Source organism: Hippocampus guttulatus, chromosome 14 (assembly GCF_054856545.1).
Source record: "Hippocampus guttulatus isolate MCC_2025c chromosome 14, RoL_Hgut_1.0, whole genome shotgun sequence".
NCBI lineage: Eukaryota > Metazoa > Chordata > Actinopteri > Syngnathiformes > Syngnathidae > Hippocampus > Hippocampus guttulatus.
Window position 1 is genome coordinate 14,424,876 of NC_141274.1, and position 26,497 is coordinate 14,451,372.

A 26,497-nucleotide genomic window follows, 5' to 3' on the forward strand; every position below is an offset into this window, starting at 1 on the left:
TCCGTTTCGGAAAATGTATTTTGCTGACCTCAGGTGGAATCTGCAGAAACATGACTTTTCAGGAAACAAAATTTTTTTTTTTACCAGTGACGTTAATAAGATAAGATAAGATAAGATAAGAAAACCTTTATTAGTCTCACAATGGAGAAATTCCCAATACACAGCAGCAAAGTTATGAAAGGAAGAAGTAGAACAACAAAATATAGGAGCTGCTGGAAAGGCAGCCACTCTCGCGGCGCCATTTTGAAGTCAAAATAACAAAAATAACACAACACAACACATAGGACACAGACAGTCGTGCAATCTTCACCAATTTTCTGCATACACTTTGTTGTCTGAAGCAGTTCTAAATGAAAGGGGAGAGGATCAAAGTGTCCTTTCACCAGTGGATCAGAGACGTCATGCTAATGGCTAAGGAGACAAATAAATTAATCTGTCACGTTATTGCTATGTCAGCGTGCTAACATTGTATTATATCTTGTTAGGATGAATACACGACAACATGTGTTCTCATTGTATTATTTCTCCTTTGAAAGCCATTCGAAATCCTCAACTACAAGACACCATGTCTGAACTTTGCCAATCTGCCGAAGCGCTTTCTCAAGCTAGTAGCGTGACAACCGTGACCTTGTGAGCATTCACCAAATCAGCTGAGTTTCAGTTTCTACCCCCCATGCAGAGTGCCAAAGTGTACAAGAGGTTCTCCTCCGTCATCCCATCCTCGCACATCCTGGACGAGGTCCAGGAGGTCCAGCCAGGAACCGACCGGACGGACTCCTCAGACGGCGTCAACGGTGTCGATGAGGTACCGGGCCCACGGCGGTCCGGGCCAGCTTTGGGCCGCGCCGCTCCCGCCGACCCCGCGGCTGCGTCGGCCACCCTGGCGTCGATGGTGCAGCTCCGAGCCCATCGCGCCCGATCGTCGTCCCGACCCATCAGTCTCCCAGCGACTGCGGAGCCCGCCGACCCGCCGAAGGAAACCTTCAAGGAAACGCCGGGAGAGGAGCCGGCAGAAGCTCGCGCCGGCTCGTCGCGGGTCAGCGCCTACTATATCACGCCATTTATCGACACTCGGGCCATGCAGCGGCGGACGTGGGACAGGAAATACAGACATTACGACGTCACACCCAGGACCGCCATGATCGTGGCTAAGCTGCCCACCGCCAGCGCCGCCGCCGCCGTCCCGGCCCCTGCTAGCACTGTCGGCACCGTGTTCCCCAACAACCCCTACGCCGTGTCCGTCAAACCCGCCTGGACGTCCGAGCGGGACGACCGGCCGTCGTCCAGCTCATTGTTGACGCTCAGACCCCCGAGGACTCTGCAGCCCCCGCCGGGGACTTTCTACAAGCCCCCCGTCGGCAGGGCTAGGACGCTCCCCGACTGGACCACTACCATCACCGCCACTACCACCACCCCCGTGTCCCCCACCGCCGCACCCCCCAGCCCGCCGCACAGCCGCCTCCAGACGCAGGACTCCACCGACAGCGCCATCGACGCCGGGGCGGCTTCCCTGTCCCCCCCGCAGTCGCCGCCCCCCAGCAGCCCCGTCGACCCGGACCCCGGCGAGACCAAGGCCATCTACCAAAGACTGCGACCTCGGCGGCTCCAGGAACTGGAGCATAGGGAGGCCCATTTTGTCTGAGAAGTTTGACCTTGCCGTCAAAAGCGGCCCAAGTGCTAATATATTCCCAAAACTTCTCATTCTGAAGCAAGAGCCAGCCGATCACTTTTCCTTCTTTGTGTCCCCAAGTTTTGCTGGCATCCTGCAGTGCACTTATGCAGCTTTTATACTCGGAACGTTTAAGCTAAATGTGTTTGTCCCCTTTAAATGGTGTAGCGTTGTTTTTTTACAAAGAGTGTATGGGCCACACGGAAAAGAAAAACTGCTTCAATTTTTATCAAAAGAGAGAGAGAGAGGAAAAAAATCTATTTTAAATTTTTTGGGATAAATTTATCCTTTTATATTTTTGGGAGAAAAAAAATCGGTTCATTTTTGTGTGTGTATTTTTTTCAGAAGAAAAAAAATCTGTCAATGGAAAAAAATGTATTTGTGAAAAAGAAGTTCCATGATTTGAGATTCGTTTTTTCATCATAAAAAAGCTAATATTTTTCTGAGAAAATAAAGGAATGGATAATGAATGAGTGGCCAGTATTGCAAACAGTTTTCTAACGATTTTTTTCATTATTTTCTGGGGCGGTGTGTCGTCCCCCCCCCCAATTCCCCTATTTCATGAAAGTTGCATATTTGAAGGTTAATCAATATTTATTGCCATCAAAATTGTGCATCCAATTTTTTTTCAGAGGGAAGAAAAACTTGTTGGCGAAGAATAAAAACTGTTTTTTTCAAGAACAAATCTATATTCTGCAACAAAACGTACAACCGTAGGGTTTTATATGTTTACTTTTTCAAAAATATCTATTTGTAAACAAGACAGTTCTTGGAATTAAATGGATATTTTTCAAAACAAACACTTGAGAGAAAAAAGTATTTTCTTGAAAAAAACGTTCTTTTTCCAAAGTTAAATTTGTTTTTGTATTTTTTAAGAAGTTGTCAAATCGTATTTATTGAGAGTTTCTTTGTTTGTTTTTTTAAATTCTAGAGGAAATATTTGGAAAAAAGAGTAAGTCATTGCAGGAGGAGAAGTGGAGGACGGTTCTGAGAAATCTCTTGGCTCGATAAAGATGAGATATGTATCTTTAATAAAATACAAGTACAGTACTTAATAATTGAACTACTTTTTTTTCATATTCTACTCTTATCACACATTTGAAGGGGTTGTGTCGATGGAATTGGATTTCAGGGATAAAGAGAAGGCTTGATTGATGCAGAAAATGTGGGCAGCGAAGGAGTTTAGTCACTTTTTTAATCTTGAAAAAAAAACAATTTCCATAAAAGTTTTTGTGACACTTTTTTCATCTTGAGAAAAAAAATACTGTACTACGTTTTTTTTTATGTCAAAAATACGATTTAAATCTCTTAATTGGTACAATTTTTATCTTGAGAAAAAAACCCTGACTTTTTCCTCAAAAAGCACAATTTTAACTTGGTGTCATGGATTTCTTTTCTTATCACATTTGTGACTTTTTTTTCTTACGGAATTCTCTTCCCAATACGACATTGTAAAGGGTTTTTTTCATTTGTTTTCTGTGTGGCTCCTTGCTAGCAATACTGCCATGATTGGTACCTGCTATTGTCAATATGTAAAGCATATTTATGGTTTGTTGTTTTCCTTCTCCTTCGTACTGCATTTTTGGGGGGGGGGGGTTGCGTCTCCCTGCAACGGCGACCTCATACACGACGTGCGGCACTTCTCGCCGCAGATTAAAGGAAAGTTGATGTTGCATCACACTCTCCGCCTGATTACCGGTGGGGCCCGAGGAGCCTTGTCGAGCCGCTCAGCCGAATGACTCACCTCGGATGTGTCGCGTCTGTCACGCACGTCCAGGAGACATTTTCCTCATAGTATTATTGTACCTTAAAAAAGTTTAAAATATCTTATAAAAAAAAAAAAATACGTTTTATGGATGAGAAATGTACGGAGGCCCTCAGGGGACATGGAAGAAAAAAAACAAGATTGCGATATCTCGCATTCTTTGCGAGGGAACGCAAAGTTGTTTTTTTCTTCAATGTCCCCTTAGGGGCTCCGTAGAAATGCGACTTGTACATATTTATTTAAAATGTCCCCAAAAAAATGTATTTATTTATTTTTTTACCCGTAGAAAAAAATGGCCCTCTTGAGACGTCTTCTTTCTTTTGTTTTTTTGAGGCCAAGCTACACGCTTATGGTTCACAAAAACACTTTGGTCTTGTAATACTGTAACTTTATTTCGAACAAAGTGACATTTTGTCCTTGGGGGGAAAAAAGGCATTTTCTTGTAATATTTAATCTTGAAAAATAAAACGTTTTTTTTTTTCAATGACTATTAAAAATACATCTTGAGAAAATAGAACTTTTTTTTAAAGGGCTTTTTCTCGTAAAACAATTTTTGATGTGGGAAAATATGTATACCTTGACATTTTGTTCTTTGTTCGACTTATATATATATATGTCTCAAAAAAAACGGTATTCTTGTAATATTCTCAAATGCTATGATCGCAAACTTCCAAAAAAATGACAAGACTAAGCGCAGAAGGAAGTGGGTATTTGTCCGTCAATTTAATCGCCACTATCAAACATTGGATATCAGAATTAAACCCAACAAATTTCCGCAATAATACAATTTTTTTTTTTTAATTGGATTGTGCAAATGCACTTGTTACGTCCACTTTGTGCACTCTCCCTCTCCTTCTGTTAGTTGTGCTTCAAAATGGATGATGTCCTTTTTTTCCTTTTTCTTTTTTTCTCTTGGAGCTAGCTGAGCCAGGAGATTAGAGCAATCAGATTAGGAGCGTTGCTGTTTCTGTGGCCGCCACTGCTGAGCAGAGTGGCTTCCGTTCGTCCGTCCGTCCGTGTGTGTGTGTGTGTGTGTGTGTTTGTCTGCGGCATCATCTACTTTGTCCCTCTCGCCTGGTGATCTACATGCGGCGTACCTTGGACACTGTGCTGCCTCTGAGGTAAGGCTCTCTCTCTCACACACACAAACACACACACACTGCATAATTTTATTTAGATTGTCACGCGTCATGTTGGAGCATCAGGCTCTGTGTGAATGTGAACTACGGGAGAACTGCTGTGCTTCTGCTTACTTGGGTGCCATGAGAAAAACCCGCATGCAAGATTGTGGGATTGATATGTGATGGCAGACTTTGTTTGCCTTCAATATTTTTTGCATTTGAATTTAATCTCACAATATTGTGGCCTTTTTGTCTTGAAAAAAAAGTCACAAAAAATACAACTTTTGATCTTAAAAAAATAGTAATAATAAAAATTAACAAGGGGGAAAAAATAAGATCCTCTGTCCGGTAATATTAGAACTTTGTGTTTCGCTTTTTTCTCCTTTCTGACTTTATTTCTAGAAAGAAAAATTTATCATTTAATTTTCATAATATATTATGATGCTGTCTTTAAAAAAATGTCATGAGAAAAAAACTTCTTAAAATGAACACAACTTTGTTTCTTATTTCTTCTCATACTATCACAGTTCAAAAATATTATATTTAATTATTCAGTAGTCATGATTTGCCTACCACCCTGCAATTTATATTTCTTTATTATGAGGTGTGCCAGCATCATTCCGATTACCGGTAAATTTTATTATTATTTTTAAGACGGATGCATATTTTCTCCCACCTGCACCCTCAGCATGACATCATAGCTTATTGACATCGTTCCAAACAAATTACTCCTCATGTACGCTTGTCATCTGAATCTCACTTGATCGGGAATTACACATTTTTGACATTCTTGCTTTCATGTTATTGTTTTGAAGTCAGCATTTTAAACCTTTCCACACGTTACATTCACCAGCGGCAGACAAGCACTCTCCATGTTGTGTGTACGTGGCTAAACCCAAAACATGATTTTGTGGTATTTTGTGACATTTGTTCTCTGTGCTGTCTCTTAATCACAACCAGTTGGTCAGCTGCAGATGGCAGCCCGCCACTGCATCTTCTCATCTTGAAACGGCTTGATTGTCCAGGATAAAAAGTCAGCTTTCTTTTCAAGATTTTTTTACAGTTAGGCGCCACACTTGAATATACAGTATGTTCTTCTGTAGGCGCTGCTCTTTTGGTGAGCAACAGAGTTCAAATGGGCCCAGCGGTTGACATCACACATATCGTCTGAATTAATATAATTAGTTACTTCAGGTTTTGGGGGGGGGGGGGGGGGGGTTGTTTTTATATTACGGGGAAAACTGTCTATTTGGGCAGAGCTATTTTGTAGCCGAGACTTGACTTGTTTCCACAGGTTGAGCAAAGTCACATGACCCCATCTGAGTGGGAGCCATGAAGACGGGCTCTCAAATCCGCCTGTTGCTCTGGAAGAACTGGACCCAGCGAAAAAGGCAGAAGGTGACATCAAAAATTGTCCATCTCCAGCACTCGGATCCTGCTTCAAAAGCCTTCTGACCTGTCTGCCGCTTGTTTTTCGCAGATTCGTTTCCTGGTGGAACTCTTGTGGCCCGTGTTGCTGTTCATCGGCCTGGTGTGGTTGAGGAAGGCAAACCCACTCTACCAGCAGCATGAATGTAAGAGCGCGGAGAAAATTGGAAAGTAGAGCATGGCGCACACAACGCTGCAGATTGACCACTTCGCGAGGAATTCGTTGACAACGTACAGCAAAATGCCGCACTTAATTTATGTGCAGTGGTTTTTAATCAACTTTGATGTTCTTTCATCCGTTTTGTAACACAGTTTGGGACAGAATTGTCTGGGATGCCTTTTTTTAAGCCATTCTAGTTGGGTAAAAATGCCTGACATCTTGAACAGGCCGATTTCTCGTTAATATTGAACATGTTAAGAAGCTTTGTTGTGATTGTCTCGCTAAATTATAAATATTGTTAAGTATTGTTGTAAAACACAGTATATAGGCCAACTTGGCAGGTCGTGCCAAGTTTTAGCAGGCGCAGCTGTTCGGCCATTTTTTTTCCTTCAGCGCACGTCCAGCAAAGTCGGCAAATACTTGAATAATGAGCAGCAATTGGACAAAAAATTTAAATCGACTACAATTTTACTTTAATATAATCTATCATGTTTTTCTTTGATATTTCATGCATTTTTTTTTTCTTTGAAAAATAACTTGTCGTCAATATCCATGACATTCCCACATGCTGGTTCCAGGTCATTTCCCCAACAAGGCCATGCCATCCGCTGGCGTTCTTCCTTGGATCCAGGGCATCTTCTGCAACGCCAACAACCCCTGCTTCCGACACCCCACCAGAGGAGAGTCTCCGGGAGTTGTCTCCAACTATAAAAATTCCGTGTGAGTGACTGACTTCATTCTTTATCGTGACTGTATGTCGTCTTACTTTGTTGTTTTTTTTTTTTGCTGCTTCAGATTGTCACGCTTCTACACCGACATCTTGGAGATGTTCAGTGACACAGAGGTGCATCAGCTGAGACTTCTGTGGCACGAATTGGCCACATTCTCCGACTTCATGGATACGCTGCGCAACAACCCAGCTGTCATGTCAGGTACGATGGGGAAAGGGTGACCGCTATTCTGCCTCAAACACCTTCCGATGCTAGAAAAACACAGTTAGAAGATCCAAATAAAAGTCCCTCGTTCATAAAAAGTCGTAGCAAAGGAAACAACAGATGGACTCAAATAAATGATACCAGCCACAGCAGATTCAAATCAAAGTCCACAGATCAGTCTGAAAATCCCATCAAAGGAACAAAACAGGAAGTAGAATCCTTTCAAAATTATACCACCAAATATGCGCTCAAATGCACCACCATAGAAGATTGAAATCAAAGTCCTCTTTTGACAGCTTCAGCTTCGCGTTCTCTCAAGGGAACCAAACAAGGAGGTCGAAAGCTAACAAAATAAAACGCGTAACATCACAGTTGTTGTTGCGTTCAGGTCATGGTCTGAAAATCGAGGACATCCTGAAGGATGACGAGCTTCTGACAGCGTTCTTACTCCGAGACGCCGAGCTCCCCGAGTCTGTCGTCTATCAGCTAACCAACGCAGAGATACGAATAGAACAGGTAAGGCTTGAGAATGCTAATGCTAATTGCAATCACTGGATCATAGCTTTTCGGACACAATTCAAGCCATTACTGTATAGTTAATGTACGTGTATAACATTCAGATGGGAAGAAAAAGGAAACATTTCAAATGTTTTTTGTTTTTTTTTAAATGTATTATTTAATTGGATGTATTTTTAACGTTTATTTCCTGTGCCTTGTTGCTCGAAAGTTTGCATCAGGCGTCCCAGACCTTCAGCTGAAGGACATTGCGTGCAGCCAGGCGCTGCTGGAGCGCTTCATCATCTTTCCGAGCCGCCACGGCCTCCACGGCGTCCGCAACGCCATGTGCGCCCTTAGCCAGCCGCGGCTGCAGAAGATCGAGGACGCGCTCTACGCCAACGTGGACTTCTTTAAGATCTTCCGACTGGTGAGAGTTTCGTCATGCCGTCAACCCTCATGCGTCCTCGGACTTAATGGTGTACCTAATAAAGTGGGTGGAAGCGCTCAGCAGGTGACCCAGGCTTTATCCGTCTTGCCCCTGTTTCCTTAATGGGCTTAGGCTAGGCCCCGCCCAAAGGCGCTAAGACGTGACCTGCGGCGTCTTGTCTTGGCCGACAGATTAAAGCAGTTGTACAGCGTGCTCATATTCAAATGCTCTTATCCCATTGAAATGAATGGATAAACTATTAATCCGTTCCATGCCCCCTCCACAACAAACATTTTATTTATTTGTTTTTTAGAAATTAGGAAAGTAGTATTTTTTCAACAGTCTTGAATAAGTGGGGTCATACCTCCAATCAAACTTTTCCAAAGAATTCTGAAGCACGCTGATCCTTATGTGATGTGCTTCATTGCAACTTTCCACCTTCCTCCAACGATCCCTCGTCAGCCTCACTTCCCCTTCCTCCTTCCACTCCCTGTTCGCTTCATTCAATGTGCCAGGAAGGACGTCTCGGGTGATTGTATTCCCTCCTGCGCTTTCCCAACAACATTACCCCAACCCACTTCCCTTGAACTTGACCAAGAAATAGTTGATGAATCAACATGTCCTCTCCCCTCAGTTGCCTCGCGTCATGGACAGCGCATCCGAGGGGCTGGACCTGCGGCGGTGGGGTCGCGTCCTCAGAGCGACGTCAGAGAAGATCCGAGAGGTGAGATCTTTCACAATGCAATATTTCGTCTCTTTTTACTATCCCACCACGCCCAATCCCTTCAGACATCCGCTCTTGAGCTCTTGCTGGCTATTTATAACCTCTTCATCATCATCATCATCACCTTAGTGATGTTGAGTGAGAAAGAATTGTGGGTGGGTGGGAAAACATTCCACGGAGTTGACACATCAGGCTCGCTGGGACCTGCTTGTCTCCATGGTGACAGACAGGCGAGTCAAATGCACCATATGCTTCCTCTTTGACTTTGAGCAGTCTTCAGAAAGAACCAGTGACCCCCCTCAGCGGGCAAGAAGGGAAGAAGAGCAATAGAATAAAATGTTTCATGAGTAATAAAGTGTCAGAAGATATGACAAAAATGTTGCACAATAATTTAAATAAGTTCGACCACAAAATCAAAAAGCCTCTGAAAAATTGGCACACATAAACTCCCCCACCACGAGAAGGTGACGGCTCAGGGAGAGAAATTATTATGACATATACTTGTAATTTTATTCATCTATTTTTAATTTCTGTTTTCAATCCAAGACCAAAAGCAATATCTGCTTTTATGATCATTTTCCTCCCGTCAGCTGATGCAACGGGACAACTCCCGGGCGCTCATCAAGGCGGTCACTTCTCTGTTTCGCGCCGGCGGCCCTTCCGCTTTCTCAGAGCTGACTGCGTCCATGTCCAGCCTCTTTTGCGGCTACCCAGAAGGCGGCGGCGCGCGTGTGCTTTCCTTCAACTGGTACGAGGACAACAACTACAAGGTGTTCCTGGGGGTCAACAGCAGCCGCGCCCGTGACAACTACGTGTATGACTACACGACCAGTGAGTTCAGCTAACTGACTAACCAAACAACTAAAATGTCCTCAGGTGTGGTTCAACCAATATAAGATCCAAGATCTCTTTCAATTTAAAATACAAATGATCTTCCTAAAACTAGTTTAGGGACCAAAGATGTCTTCCTAAATTCAAATTAGAACCCAAATATTTTCTGAGATTTCAATCAAAACGCAAAACATTTTCCCAATTTCAATTTCTGACCAGATTGATTGCTTGGATTGAATTAACATACAGAATGTGCACCTTGACTGTCCTCCACAAATGAATTGATTCGTCATCATCATCGACGTTTGCAGCCGCCTTCTGCAACGACCTGATGCAGACGCTGGAGTCAAACCCGGTCACGAAAATGGTGTGGAATTCTGTCAAGCCCCTGCTGATGGGAAAGATCCTGTATACTCCCGACTCCCCTGCTGTCCGGAAGATATTAAAAAGCGTAAGGGAATAGCCTGACCCCTCTGAAACGCCTCTCCTCCGACTCTTTCATCATGCTCACTGTTTGTTTTGTGTTTGTGTCAGGCGAACACCACCTTCGAGGAGCTGGAGAGGCTGTACAATTTGGGCAAGATGTGGGAAGAAGTGGGACCTCAGCTGGGGGCTTTCTTCCAAAACAGCGTGCAGATGAACATGATCAGAGTAAGACTTGAAAACTACTCTTGAGAACTAGGACTCCCTATATTTCTGACCCATGAACTTGCTCAACATCTGAATTCCAACTCAGAAATCCTAAAAATTGAAGCCTATGAACTCTGATTAGCAATTAACTAACTAGCCAGCTAGCGAGCTAACTAACAACTTACTAACTAACCAACTAACTAACTAGCCAACTAACTAACCGTGTAGCTAGATATCTGAATATATTACTAGCTTAATTTTTACTGCCCAAACAAGCTAATTACTTTACTAATTAAATAACCAGTAAGACAGCTAAGAAATTACCTAGCTAGGATGCTAAGTAAATTCTTCACGCTACGCAATTAACTCGGGGCTTGTTCCGAAATATGCTCCGAAGATGCACTAATTTACTCCGACTGTGTGGAAAATCTGAGCGTTGCTAAGATTTGCCTTTATTCAGAGTGCACCAAAAACACTCTTTTCGGGTGTGTTTTTCGTGATGTATGCTTCCTATATTTGTATGTGTCATGGCCACAGGACACACTGGCAAACCCCACGGTGATGAACTTTGTGGACAAGAGCCTGGAGGATGCCAACGTAACTACCAAAGACATCCTTAACTTCCTGTACAGTGGCCCGGAGAGGTGGCGAGAGGCAGGGATGTCCAGATTTGGCTGGAGGAACATTTTTAACGTCACTGACCAACTTATGCGCACCCTCAATCAGTATGCTGAGGTGAGAATAAGGACAACTTGCTGGCTTCTACTTAGATTGCATACACATGAAGTTTCATATTTGATTTGCCCATTCGTTAACACTAACTAGGTGTATTACGAAATTTCCTGAAGTCGCGCACGGTCATGATTGTTTAAGGTGACAAGTTTTGGACTGTTTCTTTGATCAGTGACTGTTCGGTGGTGTTTTGGCACCTTGGCCTTGGCTTCTCGCCAAAATGGCTCACTGTTACTTTGTATTTGCTGACTGCAGTGTATCAGCCTGGACAAGTTTGTGGCCTACACGGACGAATCACAGATGATCCACCAGGCCTTGCACCTGCTGGAGGAGAACAAGTTCTGGGCCGGCGTGGTATTTAACGGCATCTACCCCTGGACTACCAGTGTCCCGCTGCACGTCAAGTACAAGATCCGCATGGACATTGACGCAGTGGAGCGCACAAACAAGGTCAAAGACAGGTCAGTGGGGACAGTACGAGTTAGATTCCGGGACAGGGGGATGACATCAGAGCAGTCTAATTGGAAGCTTGTCTTCCTCCATAAAATGGAACTTATGAGGGTTATGACTGAGAAAACTAATAGCTCATACTTTTTGACCATTTTGTCCTTTTCTGTTTGATATGAATGCTTACAACATAACCAATGAGCTTATAAAAGTTTGCAGTAGCTGGCGTCCTCTCTTTGTCTCCAGGTACTGGGACCCGGGGCCCAGGGCAGACCCCGTGGAGGACCAGAGGTACATCTGGGGTGGCTTTGCCTACCTGCAGGACATGATCGAACACGGCATCATTAAAGTGCACACGGGCCACGACTGGCCACTGGGGGTCTACGTGCAGCAGATGCCCTACCCCTGCTACGTGGACGACCTGTGAGTTTGCACTGCTAGTTAGATATCTGGAGAGAACATAGCTAACTGAGTAAATTAGTTACTCACGAGCTATCGAGCTTAGTAAGTAACTAGCTAGCTTGCAACCTAAGTAGGTAAGGTGACTTGCAAGCTACCTATGTACATCAGTAGCTAACTAGTAAACTATCTACGCAAGACTGTGCCTAGCCTGCAATGTACGTCATTAGATAATTTGCTAGGTAGCTATGTAAGTAGGTAACCATAAGTAGGTAACTGCCCCAGGAAGTAAATAATTACCTTGCTACATAAGCAAGTAGGTAATTAGCTCACTAGCAACAAAAGCAAATAGACAAACTAACTAACTAAATACATAAGTAAGTACCTACAGTATTTGGCCAATTTGTTAACAAAGTAAGTGAGTAGTTAAGTAGTTAATGAGCTGTCTTTTTTGACAAGATCTTTGTTAACGGAGCATAACCTCTCCTTGGCCGGCCGTCAGCTTCATGATCACGCTGAACCGCTGCTTCCCGATGTTCATGGTGCTGGCATGGATATACTCGGTGTCCATGACAGTGAAGAGCATTGTGTTGGAGAAGGAGCTGCGCCTCAAGGAGACCCTCAAGGCTATGGGTGTGGCCAACGGCGTCCTCTGGTGCACCTGGTTCATCGACAGCTTTGTCACCATGGCGGTCAGCACTGCGTTGCTCACCTCTATCATTGTGGTGAGTTAGTAGGTAACTACTCGAAATAAGTAAGTCGTTAAGGAAGTCAGTAAAGTGGTATCAGCTATCTGGCAAAGTGCCTACTCACCTTCTAGAAATTAAAAATCTGCCGACATAACAAACTAGCCAGCCAACTAACTGTCAAACGAACAAGACAGCGAAGAAAGTAATGATCTACTTTCTAAGCAACTGACTAAACCATGTGACCTATTTCCAGGGCGGCAAAGTGCTGAACTACAGTGACCCATTGCTGGTGTACCTCTTCCTGCTGACGTTCACAGTGGCGACTATCATGCAGTGCTTCCTCATGAGCGTCTTTTTCAGCAAGGCCAACCTGGCGGCAGCGTGCAGCGGTGTGCTCTACTTCACCCTCTACCTGCCCCACGTGCTTTGCTTCGCTTGGCAGGACCGCCTCACGACCAAAATTAAGATGGCTGCCGTACGTGGACCGAAGAACATGTTCGGAGAGATGTCGTGTAATGAAGATGGTGCTCATTGTCCCTCCAGAGCCTGCTGTCTCCGGTGGCGTTTGGCTTTGGGACAGAGTACTTGTCGCGCTACGAGGAGCAGGGCGTGGGCCTGCAGTGGGACAACATCCGGACCAGCCCGCTGGAGAAAGACACCTACTCATTTCTCACCTCCATCCTTATGATGGCACTGGATGCCACGCTGTATGTCGTCCTTGCCTGGTACCTGGACAACGTTTTTCCAGGTGAGGCCTTTGGACCCCCGGTGCGTTTAAAATTGTTTCTTTTCTTATGACTCCATACCCTTGTTGGGAGTTTGCAAACGTGTACCTTGATGTCAAACCCTCATTAGAGACCAGCTTTTTTAAGGTGATTGATTAGCTGAATAAGTAACTTTCTGCTTCGGGTATCTGTCGAAGTAAATACTGTAGCTAACTTCATACCTACATACATGGTATCGAATAAATTCTCGTGACTCATTGCAGGTCAGTATGGCATTGGTCGGCCATTCTACTTCCCCCTGCAGGCTTCCTACTGGTACAAACCTTCATCTGCACCTGCTACCAGAGATGACCCAGGTATTATCGGCTCACAAGTGCACAAAATAATTGCGCTGAATAGAACATAGTATGTCTAAGTGACTTTTTATTCCATGCACAGCAACAGTACCTGCCCACCCACCAATTGTGAAATTAATCAACAAACTAAATATTTTGCCAGCAAACTGTGACATGTCAGTTTGACTAATTTATGATTCCCACCCGAAGACTCAGCGACCACACCCAATATCGTTGACAGTTGCTCCGGAAACGGATGTAGCAGAAAAGGACCCTGAAAGTGGCGGCACCTGTAACGGCTCAGCCAGCAGGACCGCCTGCAAGCACCAAAGCAAACGGGAGCGCCTGGAGCGGGAGAAAGAGTGGCTGAGGCTCCACGAGGAGGAGGAAGAGGAGAAGAAGGAAGAGGACGGGGGGCAAGAAGGTGAGGAAGCATTGAGAAAAGGGCAGAAAAAAGGCTCCCTCTAGTGGTAAAGCGCGGTGTTACACGTTGGACACGACAACGGCGATGCTTGCACGTTCTGAGAATTCTATTGAAAATCAAATGACATATCTGTAATGTCTATCGTGTAGTATGAATTATTCCATTATACTACTAATAATAACGTATTTGAAGATAATAGTTGATAGATAATAGTTCATTTGTGATTGCACACTTCACAGTGTGCAAGAAAGAGAGTTTTCGACAAAGGTTGCACTGCTTTATCCTGGCAGGCCTGCTTTTGTTTGAGCCTGATCCAGTGAGCCTGGAGTTGGGGGTACGCATCCAGGAGCTGGTTAAGATATTCCCCGGAGGCTCTCGTCCCGCCGTCAACCGCCTCAGCCTCAACTTCTACGAGGGTCAAATCACCTCCTTCCTGGGACACAATGGCGCCGGGAAGACAACCACCTTGTAAGAAAACGCCGTGATACGTTCACATTTTATTGTTTATGACAGAAACTGGTTAGCACGTCCGCCTCACAGTGCAGGGGTGCAGGGTTCGGTTCTGGCTCCGGCCTTCCTGTGTGGGGTTTGCGTGTTCTTCCTGTGCCTGCGTGGGTTTTCTCCGGGTACTCTTGTTTTCTCCCACCTTTCAAAGGTTAATAGAACACTCCAAATTGTCCCTCGGTGTGAGTGTGAGCGCGGCTGGTTGTTTGTCTATGTGTTCCCTGCGATTGGCCTGCAACCGGTTCAGGGTGTCCCCCGCCTACTGCCCGAAGTCAGCTGGGATAGGCTCCAGCACTCCTTGTGAGGATAAGTGGATTCGGAAATAGACGGATGGACGTTTACTCGGGTTATGAACTTTTTGAGCTTTGTCTTCCATCTAGGTCCATCCTGACCGGGCTCTTTCCGCCCACGTCCGGCTCCGCTTACATCTATGGAAAAGACATCCGCACTGACATGGACGCTGTGCGGTCCTCCTTGGGGATGTGTCCTCAATACAACATTCTCTTCAATCAGTTAGTACCTTTCTCATCACTTTTAACCAGAAGGGCCACTCTTAGGTATACCTTTGTGTTCTAAACACATCCAATACGAGAAGTGAAGGATAACAAAAAATGAAAAATAAAAAAGACAAAAGAAAAGATATACTTTTTTTACTGTGCAGATATATATATTTTTTAATATTAATATGCTATTTTATAAATGCTTATATTATACTGGCTATCATAAATGAATTTAAAAAAAAGATGTCATCAAAACGTCTTTAATAATAACAAATGAATACATACTGGAACATTTATGTATATCCTAAATATATTCTTCAAGTGGTATACTGTACTTCCATAATAAATTAAAAAAAATAATAAATCCAATTTTAAATGTACAGTATTGTGTTGATTCAAAAAATAAAATGACAATAGAAATAGAAAAATTGCGCCGTGAACGTGCAAGTCAAGTGATCGCTTCGTTTATTGGGGCTGCGTCTGCTTTTTCTTTGGCTTCCAGTCTGACGGTGGAGGAGCACATCCTGTTCTACTCGCTGTTGAAGGGTCGCACGCGGGCCGAGGCGCAGGAGGAGGTCGAAGACATGCTGGTGCACGTGGGCTTACCTCACAAGCGAGACGACGAGGCGCAGAACCTCTCAGGTCAGGAGTCGCTCTGCCTCCTTTCATGTGTAAGTGAGAAAACGCTCTCCAAGCCTCCATTTTGCACCCACAGGCGGCATGCAGAGGAAACTGTCGGTCGCCATGGCGTTTGTTGGCGGCTCCAAAGTGGTCATCCTGGACGAGCCCACTTCCGGCGTGGATCCATACTCCAGGAGGTCGATTTGGGACCTCCTTTTGAAATATCGATCCGGTACGTAGGCGTCGATCGAGTTCTGCTTCGCGGCATTTGGTCTTTGTGCTTGAACGAAATGTGGCGCAGGTCGCACGGTGATCCTGTCCACGCACCACATGGACGAAGCTGACCTGCTGAGTGACCGCGTCGCCATCATCTCCAAGGGACAGCTGCACTGCTGCGGCTCGCCGCTCTTCCTCAAGAACTGTTTCGGCGCCGGCTTCTACCTGACGCTGGTGCGCCGCGTGAAGGACCTCAAGAAGAAGGAGGTGAGCTTCTCGACGCTAAAATGAGGTTGAACAAAGAGCGGGGGTCCGGTGTGATTGAAAATGCTCCATTTTGAAGAACTATTAAATAGGAATGATCTGTATGAGAATGAATATTTCAGGATCAAGTGCAAAGTATGAGACCTAAAAATGACTTCGCAAAAAAGAAACTTTATTGAAATCACTCATCTGCACGAAACCTAAACCAGATAGTCTGAGTGTGCATGTCAATGATTTTCTGTGCCTTCTTTTTTTCCGGCAGAATGACTGTGACTGTGCCTCTGATTGTTCCTGCACCTGCTCCATTTGCACCAGACACAAGGATCGGTCCCAGAACATGTGCCAGAACGCCGAACGGGTCTTGGATGGTGCGGTCCAGATGTCGCGAAACGATCCAAATGCGCATTTCCCTGATCCAAAAGCCCCTCCGCGATGTCCGCAGGGCACCTGGACAGCATCAACGGGCTCATCCACCACCACGTCCCCGAGGCCAAGCTGATCGAGGCCATCGGTCAGGAGCTCACCTTTCTGCTGCCCAGTCGAGGCTTCAAGCACCGCGCCTACGCCAGCCTCTTCAGGGAGCTGGAGGAGACCCTCGCCGACATGGGCCTCAGCAGCTTCGGCATTTCCGACACATCCCTGGAGGAGGTACACGGACCTTCTTGACGGGTCTCATGTTCAAAAGTCCAACGGGAACAACCAGCTGACTAATCGTACAAGCGGTTGTAGTTTGCGCTGCATCGTGCTCACAAGAGTTACTTCTCATGATATTTTTTTAACCAACGTATGAATGAATGTTGCATCTTTTTCCAGATCTTCCTCAAGGTAACAGCAGACGGCGAGGCATTAGCAACCAATGCCCCCAGCGCCGGTAAATATCACCACCGCACACGCGTCGCAGTCGTGCCTTTCCCTCCACCGTCACACTTGTGCTCGTCACCTGTGTTCTTCCCCATGTCACTTCTTAGCTGTAGAAGAACGAATGCTGCGGCGGAGAAAAAATCAAGCGGGAGTAGATGAAGGTCAGACACGGGACAAATGATGCTTTGATTGACTTTTGCGCACCGAGCTTGGTGAATATCCCGGACGTGGGTCGCCGACTAGTCACGCAGCCCATCGAGATACGGTGGATCAATAGTTGGCCAAATATTTGAGCCTTTTCTTCCATTTTTGCCGAATCATGAACATTTTCTGTCATTGGGACTCGTGACAGATGCTTGGTGGGAAAACATGGTGGTCCTCTCCCACCCTGCATTTGACGTTATGCGCAAAATGAAGAGTCGTCTTTTGGTAGAACTGGCTCTGGTATTTTAGAATGAAAAAAATGGCGGAAAAGGGTCCCAAAGTGTTTCCCCTGATGAGACGTCAGCCACATTTTGTTCCGACTTTGATGTCCATTTTTTACTCATTTTTGATTTGTATTTATCAATCATGATTTAGATTTTTTTTTCCACGTGTTTTTAACGCTGCTCATGTGCGTCAATCACAGAGCGCCACGATGCCACGCAAGCTCACAGCGTCACGTCAGAGTGCAGCGCCGGAAAAGGCTCCAGGCAGGTGAAAGGAGCGTGGCTGATCCTGAAACAGTTTCACGCGCTACTTGTCAAGAGGTTTCATCACGCCACCCGCAGCCGCAAAGACTTTGTGGCGCAGGTACATGCATACTGCATTTAAAAAAAAAAGAAAACTAGCAGAAGGGCGCGCTCAGTCTATTCATTTCTGCTTTGGAGATTCCAGATCATCATCGGTTTGCTAATAGATAAGATAAATATCACATTTCATTCAAATTAATTTCACATTTTTCTGATTTACAAAAATATTCCTGAACCAGATCAGCTTTTTACAATTTGTACATTACGACACAAAATTGATGGAGAAACAGATTTGGTTGCCCATCCTTTGAATCCGTCCCAGTTTGCCCAAAACTATGCAGAACTTTTCACTGAAATACATGAACAATCTCAATCTAGTCAGATGTGACAAAACTCACCTGGACACAGGTAGAGAGCCTCAATTCGCATTTTCCAGTTACAAAAGTGATCTGAAACCGGATCATAAGTGATTTGGTATGTCCTTTTACATTTGTCGTTGTTTAATTGGGTTTTTTTTATTTTTTATTTTTGGGCCGTTCAGATCGTCCTGCCTGCCAGCTTTGTCCTCATAGCGCTCATCTTCACCACCATCGTTCCACCGTTTGGAGAGTACCCCAGCCTGACGTTGAGCCCCTGGATGTACGGACCACAGGTCACCTTCGTCAGGTTGCCGGCCATTAGACAGCCTCTTTGTTCTTTTGAGACATTGTGCTGAAATACTGCAAGAACCTTATTGATGATTTGTCTTTCCAACGCAGTAATGAGCAACCTTCGGACCCAGCAATGAGGCACTTCACGGAACGCTTCCTAGGCCGGCCGGGTCTGGGAACGCGATGCATACAAGGGGAACCACTAGGGTGAAAAACAGCAACCTGTTGATTCTTGACGGATTGCAATGACGATGCAAAAATCCGCATCGCTTTATCCGGCGCCTGCACATTCATCGGTTGCTCAAAATGCCGCGTCTCTGTCCGCTCACCCAGGATGCCTTGCGGCGAGGAGCCGTCCGAGTGGCATCGTCCCGACGTCGACGCCGTTACGGCCAACGTTCTGCAGAGTCCAGAATGGAACCAGAGGAACCCGTCGCCGTCCTGCCTGTGCAGCGGCAGCAGAAAGCTAACCATGATGCCCATCTGTCCCGCCGGTGCCGGAGGACTCCCGCCCCTGCAACGCCTGGAAGCCACGGGGGACACCATGATGGATCTGACCGAGCGCAACATCTCTGACTTTCTGGTCAAAACCTACCCAAGTCTCATCAGAACAAGGTGAATGGGATACACTTTTATCGCCTGTTGCCACTCAGAGTTGAAGTTTGCCTTCAGGAAAAAAGCAACCCCCTTTGCCGCTTGCTACATGCTAACTCATGCTTTTTCCCATTGAACATGCTACGGGCGTTTTGGTCATGTCTAATTCCTCTCTGATTCATCACACAGTTTGAAGAGCAAGTATTGGGTCAACGAGCAAAGGTAAGTCCGTTCGTATCCTCTCATTGGAAAATCCTCACTGAACGGAGTCCCTCCCCAGATATGGCGGCCTGTCCGTCGGAGGGCGGCTTCCCATCCTGGACGTGGAGCCCAGACAGATTGGAAACGTTTTTAGTCAACTGGGACGAATGCTCAACATCACCGCGGTAACGAGTCTCGTGGTTAGCTCAGCGCGCGGCATTTGACCTCCGACGAGCGCAGTCGTCACAAACGTTCTCTGGCAGGGTCAACATTCCAGAGCGGCACTGCGGGAGATCGGCCCTTTCCTCCGCTACATGGAGAGTGAATTTAACATAAAGGTGGGCGAATGTGGTCATAAAAGAAGGGTCGATGTTATTTTTTTTTAGTTCTGTTCAGGGGATGATCAGGGCTCGTAAATTGTCTTCCCTGGCAGGTGTGGTACAACAACAAAGGCTGGCATGCCATGGTGGCTTTCATGAACGTCGCCAACAACGCCATCCTGCGGGCGTTCCTCCCCACGAGTGCCAAGCCCATTGAGTTTGGCATCACCGCAATCAACCACCCACTAAATCTCACCAAGGAGCAGCTTTCCGAGGTCACTGTGTGAGTGATGAAGCTCAGACGCACAAATGTCCAGAAACAAAATAGAAAAGCACAATATTACAGCAGAGACAAAAAAAATTGTTGCCCACTGAATTATTCCGTTGGAAATGACTCCGAATGCGAATGGATCAAATGCTAAGTGGGCTAGAACGGCAACCCAAGTACAGAAAGGGATAAGGCAGACCCGTAAGAATCGGACATCATGTTCCGCGCTCGGGGTGATATTTCAACCGGCTCCTGAGTCTGGATAAAATGCTAACGTGCTAGCATTGCGAGTTCAGTAAAACAAATCTTCTTTTCGGCTCACTTTCCCCCATCAGATTGACCACATCTGTGAACGCGGTGGTGGCCATCTGCGTCATCTTCGCCATGTCCTTCATCCCAGCCAGCTTCGTCCTCTACCTCATCCAGGAGCGTGCCAACAAAGCCAAGCATCTGCAGTTTGTCAGTGGCGTTAGCCCTTTCATCTACTGGCTGTCCAACCTCTTCTGGGACATGGTGAGGGTAGAACAGCGCCGGTTGTTTGGGGCATTCTTGCTGCCTTATCATTCATACCCTCCCGTTTGAACGTTTCGACCAGGTAAACTACTTCGTCAGCGCTGCCATGGTGGTCGCCATCTTCGTAGCATTTGACAAAAAGTGTTACACGTCCCCAACCAACCTGCCTGCCCTTGTCGCGCTGCTCCTGCTCTATGGGTAGGACTACCGTAAACCTTGAAACTCTGAAATGCTTTAGAACAGGGGTCTCCAACGTGGTGCCCGCGGGCACCAGGTAGCCCGTTAGGACCCTACCAGTAGCCCGCCAGTGCTAGGATTGTGATTTGCTAGTAGAAATTATGATTTTAAAAATGCAAACACGGGCAGTATTATAGAGTCTATAGCTACCTGTTTAGCTAGCTAGCTACAGTATCTATCTATCTAATATTCTAATATTATTAAATGTAATTTGTACAAATGTTATTTCAGACGTGTATCCATTTGGTAGCCCTTCACACAATCAGGACACATGAAGTAGCTCTCACTCTCAAAAAGTTTGGTGAGCCCTGCTTTAGAATGAGCTGGCGGTGGCGTTTTAGCATAAAACAAGATATTACACTGAGCAAAGAAGGCGCTAGGTCGATTCATGGGGATTTTACAAGTGCTGACATGCTAACAGAGGATATGCTAACATTTATAGTATCACAGATACGTAAGATGGAATTAATAAATTAATATTTAGGAATGAATATTAATCGCATTGGTCACAATTAGGGATGGGCAGTAAGTACCTTGCGAGTGAATACTCATTCTGGTATGGGTGGTTTCAGGTGGTCTGTCACCCCCATGATGTACCCCATGTCGTACCTGTTCGATGTCCCGAGCACCGCCTACGTGTCGCTGTCGTGCATCAACCTGTTCATCGGCATCAACAGCAGCGCCGTCACTTTCATCCTGGAACTTTTCGAGAACAACCGGGTAAGGACAAATACAAGGCTGTATTATAGAGTCACGGACAGAGCATTGTGTATTGTGTTTGGAGTCTTCGATATGACAGAGCATGATATCGAGGAAGTCAATTTTGTCTGTGTGTGCCATCAGTCATTGCTGATGTTCAATCAGTGGCTGAAGAAAGGCCTGCTGGTCTTTCCTCACTTCTGTCTGGGCCGCGGTCTCATCGACATGGCCATGAACCAGGCGGTCACCGACGTCTACGCCCGCTTCGGTAATGACAGCCTTTCGCGCGCCTGACACCGATGTCTTAAAATGTTCTCATCTCATGTCCAATGCGTACGCGCGTTTGTCTTTTCGGCAGGTGAGGAGCACTCCAACAACCCCTTCCGATGGGACTTTGTCGGGCGGAACGTTTGCTTTATGGCGGTGGAAGGTTTCATCTACTTTGCTCTCAATCTCCTCATCCAGTACCGCTTCTTCTTGGACCACCGGTAAGGCATCATCGCCAGCTATTTAGATGCGCAGTGGAAACTGCAAAGTCCAACCATTTGTATTGATTTGAGTTGAACCAAAATGTACTGGATAATATGTCCCAGAAAATCAAAATCATGTGTAACCTCCTTCTGTTTCATTTACAATAATTGTACACACATGAGTCAGGAATGTTAAAATGTTACTTTAAAGCTATTGTCAGGACGGTCGGAACAGTTTTTTTGCGTTTTGACTCGAGGACGGATATCGTGGGACAAAACGTATTTTGAAACGAGAGCAATTTGGAAGTCAACGAGCTGAAAAATACAGCGTTGCGATTTCCTTGCGCACTCGTACTACTCGCAGGCTATCGGATGTCAAGCGTAGCCCGGCGACAGACGAGGACGACGATGTGGCGTGCGAGCGACGAAGAATCTACGAAGGCGGCAGCAAGTCGGACATCCTGCACATCCAAGATCTCACCAAGGTCATCAGTCGAAGATCTTCTTGCGACTTGATACGACAAGTATGAATAAAAACAAAATCAAGCGATGTCCTATTTTTCTGCTTCTGTTCTTTTCGCAGACTTACGTGGGGAGGAAGAGGGCGGCTGTTGACGGGATCTGCGTGGGTGTGCCTGCTGGAGAAGTGAGCTTGCTTTTTTTGGGGGGGGGTATAAAAAAAACGCTTGATCATCATTTCACAAATAAGCTGGAGTCGATGAAACATGTGTTATAACCCCCCCCCCCCCCTTTTTTTCAGTGTTTTGGACTTTTAGGCATCAACGGCGCCGGGAAGACGACCACCTTTAAAATGCTGACGGGCGACACAGACGTCAGCTCGGGGGATGCGACCGTGGTTGGTTACAGGTATAAGAACACAAACCTGAGGGTGAGGTTGCAGTTAAATTGGATTGGGTTAGGTTAAGCCAGTCGTGGTAAATGGTTGAGTCTTAAGGGTATGGTTGCGTTAGGTTTGGATTTGCATTCGAAACGGGGCGCGCTTTCTATGTCAAGACGCATCGCATTCATGTTCCCACAGTCGAAATTGATGAACCGTGTCCTCCCGTTCTTGGTGATTATTCCGATTCCAATTTCCATTTGAAAGCCATCCAGCATGAGAGAAGGTCACTCTAATTCAAATATGAGCGTGACTAATCGTAATAACCATGCATATGAATACATTAGAGGCAAAACAAATGGTGCTGGAGCCACTGAAAAATGACTTTGGGACAACATTTTTCTTCCTAAAGCTCTTAAAAAGACTGATGTTGGAAAAAGTCACATTCAAATGTCAAAAGCAGCGCCGTGAGTGCTAATTTTGTATTGTCGCCTTGTCGTGTGGCAGCATCCTGAAGGAGATTCTGGACGTCCACCAGAACATGGGCTACTGCCCGCAGTTCGACGCCATTGACGAGCTGCTGACTGGCAGGGAGCACCTTGACCTGTACGCTCGCCTAAGGGGGGTGCCCGAGGACGAGATCCCCAGGGTAAGGAGGAACCCTCGAGGTGTCACTGCATGGCCAGTCATCAACATTTTTAGGGGGCGTCGATGACGTGGTTTGGCATTCGCCAATTTATCGGTTCACTTTCCAGGGACGGCCGTGGAGGGGGGGAATTGACTGTGGGACCTCTCCCCAATTATTCAGACGGGAAAACTCATCTACTTGCTGTCTTAGTTTTATGGCCAAAACCTTGTTTATTATATTCCTGTAGTACAGGGCTGTCAAACTCATTTTAGTCGCAGGGCCAATTTGGAATCATGTCTTCCTCGGTGGGCCGTTATGACAGTAAAACCGCATAATTTTTACACAACAAATTAATAGATGACTACTTTTCAAATCAGTCAAGTAAATTATAATAGTTTGTTCAATTATTGTTCAAGTGGGTGTAAACAGGGTAACTAAATTACAGTAGTGCAAAAATTTGGTCCAGATTTTAGCAAGTCGACGAACATGATTTGCTTTTGCGGGCCACATAAAATGACCTGGCGGGCCAGATCTGGCTCCAGTTCCAGTTAAAGGGTTAGTTTTGGTTTAATAAGCTCAAAACCCTCCCCCGCATTAGGTGGCCGAGTGGGGGATTGAGAAGTTGGGCTTGTCGGAGTACGCCGGCCGCTGCGCCGGCACCTACAGCGGCGGCAACAAACGCAAACTCTCCACCGCCATCGCCATGATCGGTTGCCCGGCGTTGGTCCTTTTGGTGAGTCAGCTCAATGCAATTCTTTCCATTGGCGGATGTTTTTCAAGCAGGGCAATCTTTGACTTTCAGGATGAGCCCACCACGGGGATGGACCCGCATTCCCGCCGTTTCCTGTGGAACGCCATCCTGAGCGTCATCCGGGACGGCCGGGCTGTCGTGCTGACGTCGCACAGGTTTGAGGATGATGATGCTGCTCATGTTAGCCTGAAGAGATAATAGAGTGGACAAGGCGGGGCCTAGGGGTGGAATTCTGAACAGTTCCAAATAGCGGTCAAAATAAGCATAGAACCTTCAAGCTTCTGCCAGAAAAAGTCAGGAAAAGCCGACTAAAACTTCTGAACTTTATTTAGGGCTAATCAGAGGCACTTAAAAGTGGCAGGTGTGTGCTGATTCCCATTTAACACGAATTTTGAATATAATTCTGAACACAGACCGATCCCTGTTATTCAAGGATGTGCACATTTATGCAACCACATTACCTCAGTTGTTTGCAATTAGTTCTCCCTCTTAAAATTATTTTTTTTCACTATAGAGCCTATTGTCTAACAGAAAAGTAGGACCGAAATGTGTTCCTGACTTGAAGTGAACAATTTATAATGAAGACAGGATCCCTTTAATTTTGGCGAGTCGGGCGGCCATCTTGAAAGCTGCGGTCAGGCATTTCCCGCTTCTTCCGATTTTAGTCGTTGTCGTGAGTTGAGGGTTTTATGTGATGTTATGTTTTGCGTCCACCAGCATGGAGGAGTGCGAGGCCCTGTGCACGCGACTCGCCATCATGGTCAACGGCACCTTCAAATGTCTGGGAACCATCCAGCACCTCAAATACAAGTAAGACCCCCTTTTTTTTAAAATAATGCTCAGAGTTATAATTACAAATACATGAATAGAAATTCCTGTTCAATGTTGACTAAAACTAGTATTAAAAAAAAAGTCACTGAATTTAAATAGTGAAAGCTGTTGCTAATATTTGGAGACTCAGAGCACAAAAAGATCCACTAAAAATCAACGGGTGACATCTTGCGCAGATTCGGCGACGGCTACGTGCTGACCATGAAGCTGAAGGCGGCCAAAGCGGGTGCACCTCCCGACCTGGAGCCCGTGGAGGCCTTCATGGAGAGCAGCTTCCCGGCGTGCGTGCGGCGCGAGAAACATTACAACACACTACAGTACCACATCGCGTCATCCTCGCTAGCCAGGATCTTCCAGCTGGTCGTTTCCAACAAGGAGCGACTCGGCATCCAGGACTACTCCGTCTCGCAGACCACGCTAGACCAGGTAGGCCCACACATTTTTATGTTTTTGTATATCCTTGTTTGGTTGTACAGTATGTGTTTTTGCATCAATGTAGTACATGCTCACTATTATGTGTGTGTGAACGTGTGCCTGCAGGTGTTCGTCAACTTTGCCAAGCAGCAGACGGCGGAGGATGACGTGGTCACATTGCAGCGGCGTGGCGCGGACCGACGCAAGGATGCCAAAATCGCGCCTGTGAAGAGGAAAACCTGATATGTGCTCATTAAAAATTAACATATATATGCATGTGTATATGAATGTGTACATACTAGATGGCAAATGAATACTGAAGCCCCCGCAGGCTGTGCAGAGGCTGTTTTTTTTTTTAAGGATGTTTGCATAAATGCACACCACATTTCTATGAACTGTATATGACATGTACAAATGTAAGTGCATGCTGTCTGTTTGATTTGATATGTAATTATTTCATGCTATATTCATCTTGAGGAAGCAGTATAGACAAAGTGCGGATAACATTCGAATATTATATTCGCCACAAATAAAAGGAGAGTGGCTTTAATTATGCGGAAATGTCCTCTCATCATTAAAAAAAAAATCATATTTTAGTATAATTAGATATGTAGAGCGGCCCGGTAGTCCAGTGGTTAGCACGTCGGCTTCACAGTGCAGAGGTACCGGGTTCTATTCCAGCTCCGGCCTCCCTGTGTGGAGTTTGCATGTTCTCCCCGGGCCTGCGTGGGTTTTCTCCGGGTGCTCCGGTTTCCTCCCACATTCCAAAAACATGCATGGTAGGCTGATTGGACGCTCTAAATTGTCCCTAGGTGTGAGTGTGGGCGTGAATGGTTGTTCGTCTCTGTGTGCCCTGCGATTGGCTGGCAACTGATTCAGGGTGTCCCCCGCCTACTGCCCGGAGATGGCTGGGATAGGCTCCAGCACCCCCCGCGACCCTAGTGAGGATCTAGCGGTTCGGAGAATGGATGGATGGATAGATATGTAGAATAGGCCTTTATATTATGAAGCTACTGTTTATGTTAAAAAATACCCAAATATATAATATTGGTTTTTTTTTAAACATAATGTCATATACTTTGTTCCATGAACCTGCCCCACATGTTTTTGGAATGTGGGATGTAACCAAAGTACCCGAAGAAAACCCACACAGGCAAGAGGAGAACATGGAAACTCCACACGAGGCCGGAGCCGGAATCGAACCCTGCACCTCTGCACTGGGAGGCTGACGTGCTGACAACCTAAACACTGGCCCACCATGCCGCTTATATTAAGAAACACCAAAAATAAATGACTATACATATTTTTGAAATAAAGTGGCGCACAAAAAACCACCATGTATAGTAAGGCGTTTTTAGCCGAAAAAAAAGACCATGTATAGTAAGGCGTTTTTAGCCGAAAAAACGACCATGTATAGTTAGGCGTTTTTAGCCGAAAAAAACGACCA

General features: G+C 45.7%; 2 protein-coding genes across 5 annotated transcripts in view; both read left to right on the top strand.

Annotated features, from left to right (window-relative positions):
* LOC147195272 (rho GTPase-activating protein 29-like) overlaps positions 1 to 3,342 on the top strand; it is a 33,551-nt gene extending 30,209 nt beyond the window's left edge. For all 3 annotated transcript variants that reach the window (XM_086129014.1, XM_086129016.1, XM_086129015.1), the window contains one exon: positions 680 to 3,342. In XM_086129014.1, coding sequence (XP_085985140.1) covers positions 680 to 1,642 — 963 coding nt within the window. In that variant the 3' untranslated portion in view covers positions 1,643 to 3,342. The remainder of the gene's footprint in view (positions 1 to 679) is intronic.
* A 1,036-nt stretch (positions 3,343 to 4,378) lies between these two features.
* Positions 4,379 to 25,600, top strand: LOC147195273 (retinal-specific phospholipid-transporting ATPase ABCA4-like). 2 transcript variants are annotated; one of them, XM_086128597.1, is made up of 50 exons: positions 4,379 to 4,555; positions 5,850 to 5,953; positions 6,036 to 6,129; positions 6,722 to 6,863; positions 6,939 to 7,075; positions 7,467 to 7,594; positions 7,806 to 8,003; positions 8,638 to 8,727; positions 9,318 to 9,558; positions 9,870 to 10,009; positions 10,093 to 10,209; positions 10,726 to 10,923; positions 11,176 to 11,381; positions 11,614 to 11,790; positions 12,269 to 12,491; positions 12,709 to 12,930; positions 12,999 to 13,203; positions 13,444 to 13,536; positions 13,757 to 13,939; positions 14,230 to 14,407; positions 14,824 to 14,955; positions 15,446 to 15,585; positions 15,659 to 15,796; positions 15,866 to 16,047; positions 16,307 to 16,412; positions 16,487 to 16,692; positions 16,858 to 16,915; positions 17,013 to 17,066; positions 17,534 to 17,697; positions 18,178 to 18,302; positions 18,395 to 18,493; positions 18,620 to 18,901; positions 19,070 to 19,102; positions 19,161 to 19,266; positions 19,345 to 19,419; positions 19,515 to 19,684; positions 20,005 to 20,182; positions 20,265 to 20,380; positions 20,992 to 21,139; positions 21,263 to 21,386; positions 21,477 to 21,606; positions 21,953 to 22,073; positions 22,172 to 22,234; positions 22,349 to 22,455; positions 22,934 to 23,075; positions 23,653 to 23,787; positions 23,857 to 23,960; positions 24,523 to 24,615; positions 24,813 to 25,062; positions 25,177 to 25,600. In XM_086128597.1, exons 2-50 carry the CDS (start codon positions 5,888 to 5,890, stop codon positions 25,291 to 25,293), a joined length of 6,936 nt encoding a protein of 2,311 aa, XP_085984723.1. In that variant the 5' UTR covers positions 4,379 to 4,555; positions 5,850 to 5,887; the 3' UTR covers positions 25,294 to 25,600. The 2 variants fall into 2 exon arrangements, with proteins under 2 accessions (XP_085984723.1, XP_085984724.1); XM_086128598.1 differs by lacking the exon at positions 17,013 to 17,066.
* The last annotated feature ends 897 nt before the right edge of the window (positions 25,601 to 26,497 follow it).

Excerpts from the sequence above, each read along its gene's own strand:
- LOC147195273 (XM_086128597.1), top strand. The coding sequence starts at position 5,888 with ATGAAGACGGGCTCTCAAATCCGCCTGTTGCTCTGGAAGAACTGGACC. Across the intron at positions 15,797-15,865 it reads CCTTTTGAAATATCGATCCG|GTCGCACGGTGATCCTGTCC; the intron begins GTACGTAGGCGT and ends AATGTGGCGCAG. Across the intron at positions 23,076-23,652 it reads CCGAGGACGAGATCCCCAGG|GTGGCCGAGTGGGGGATTGA; the intron begins GTAAGGAGGAAC and ends CCCCCGCATTAG.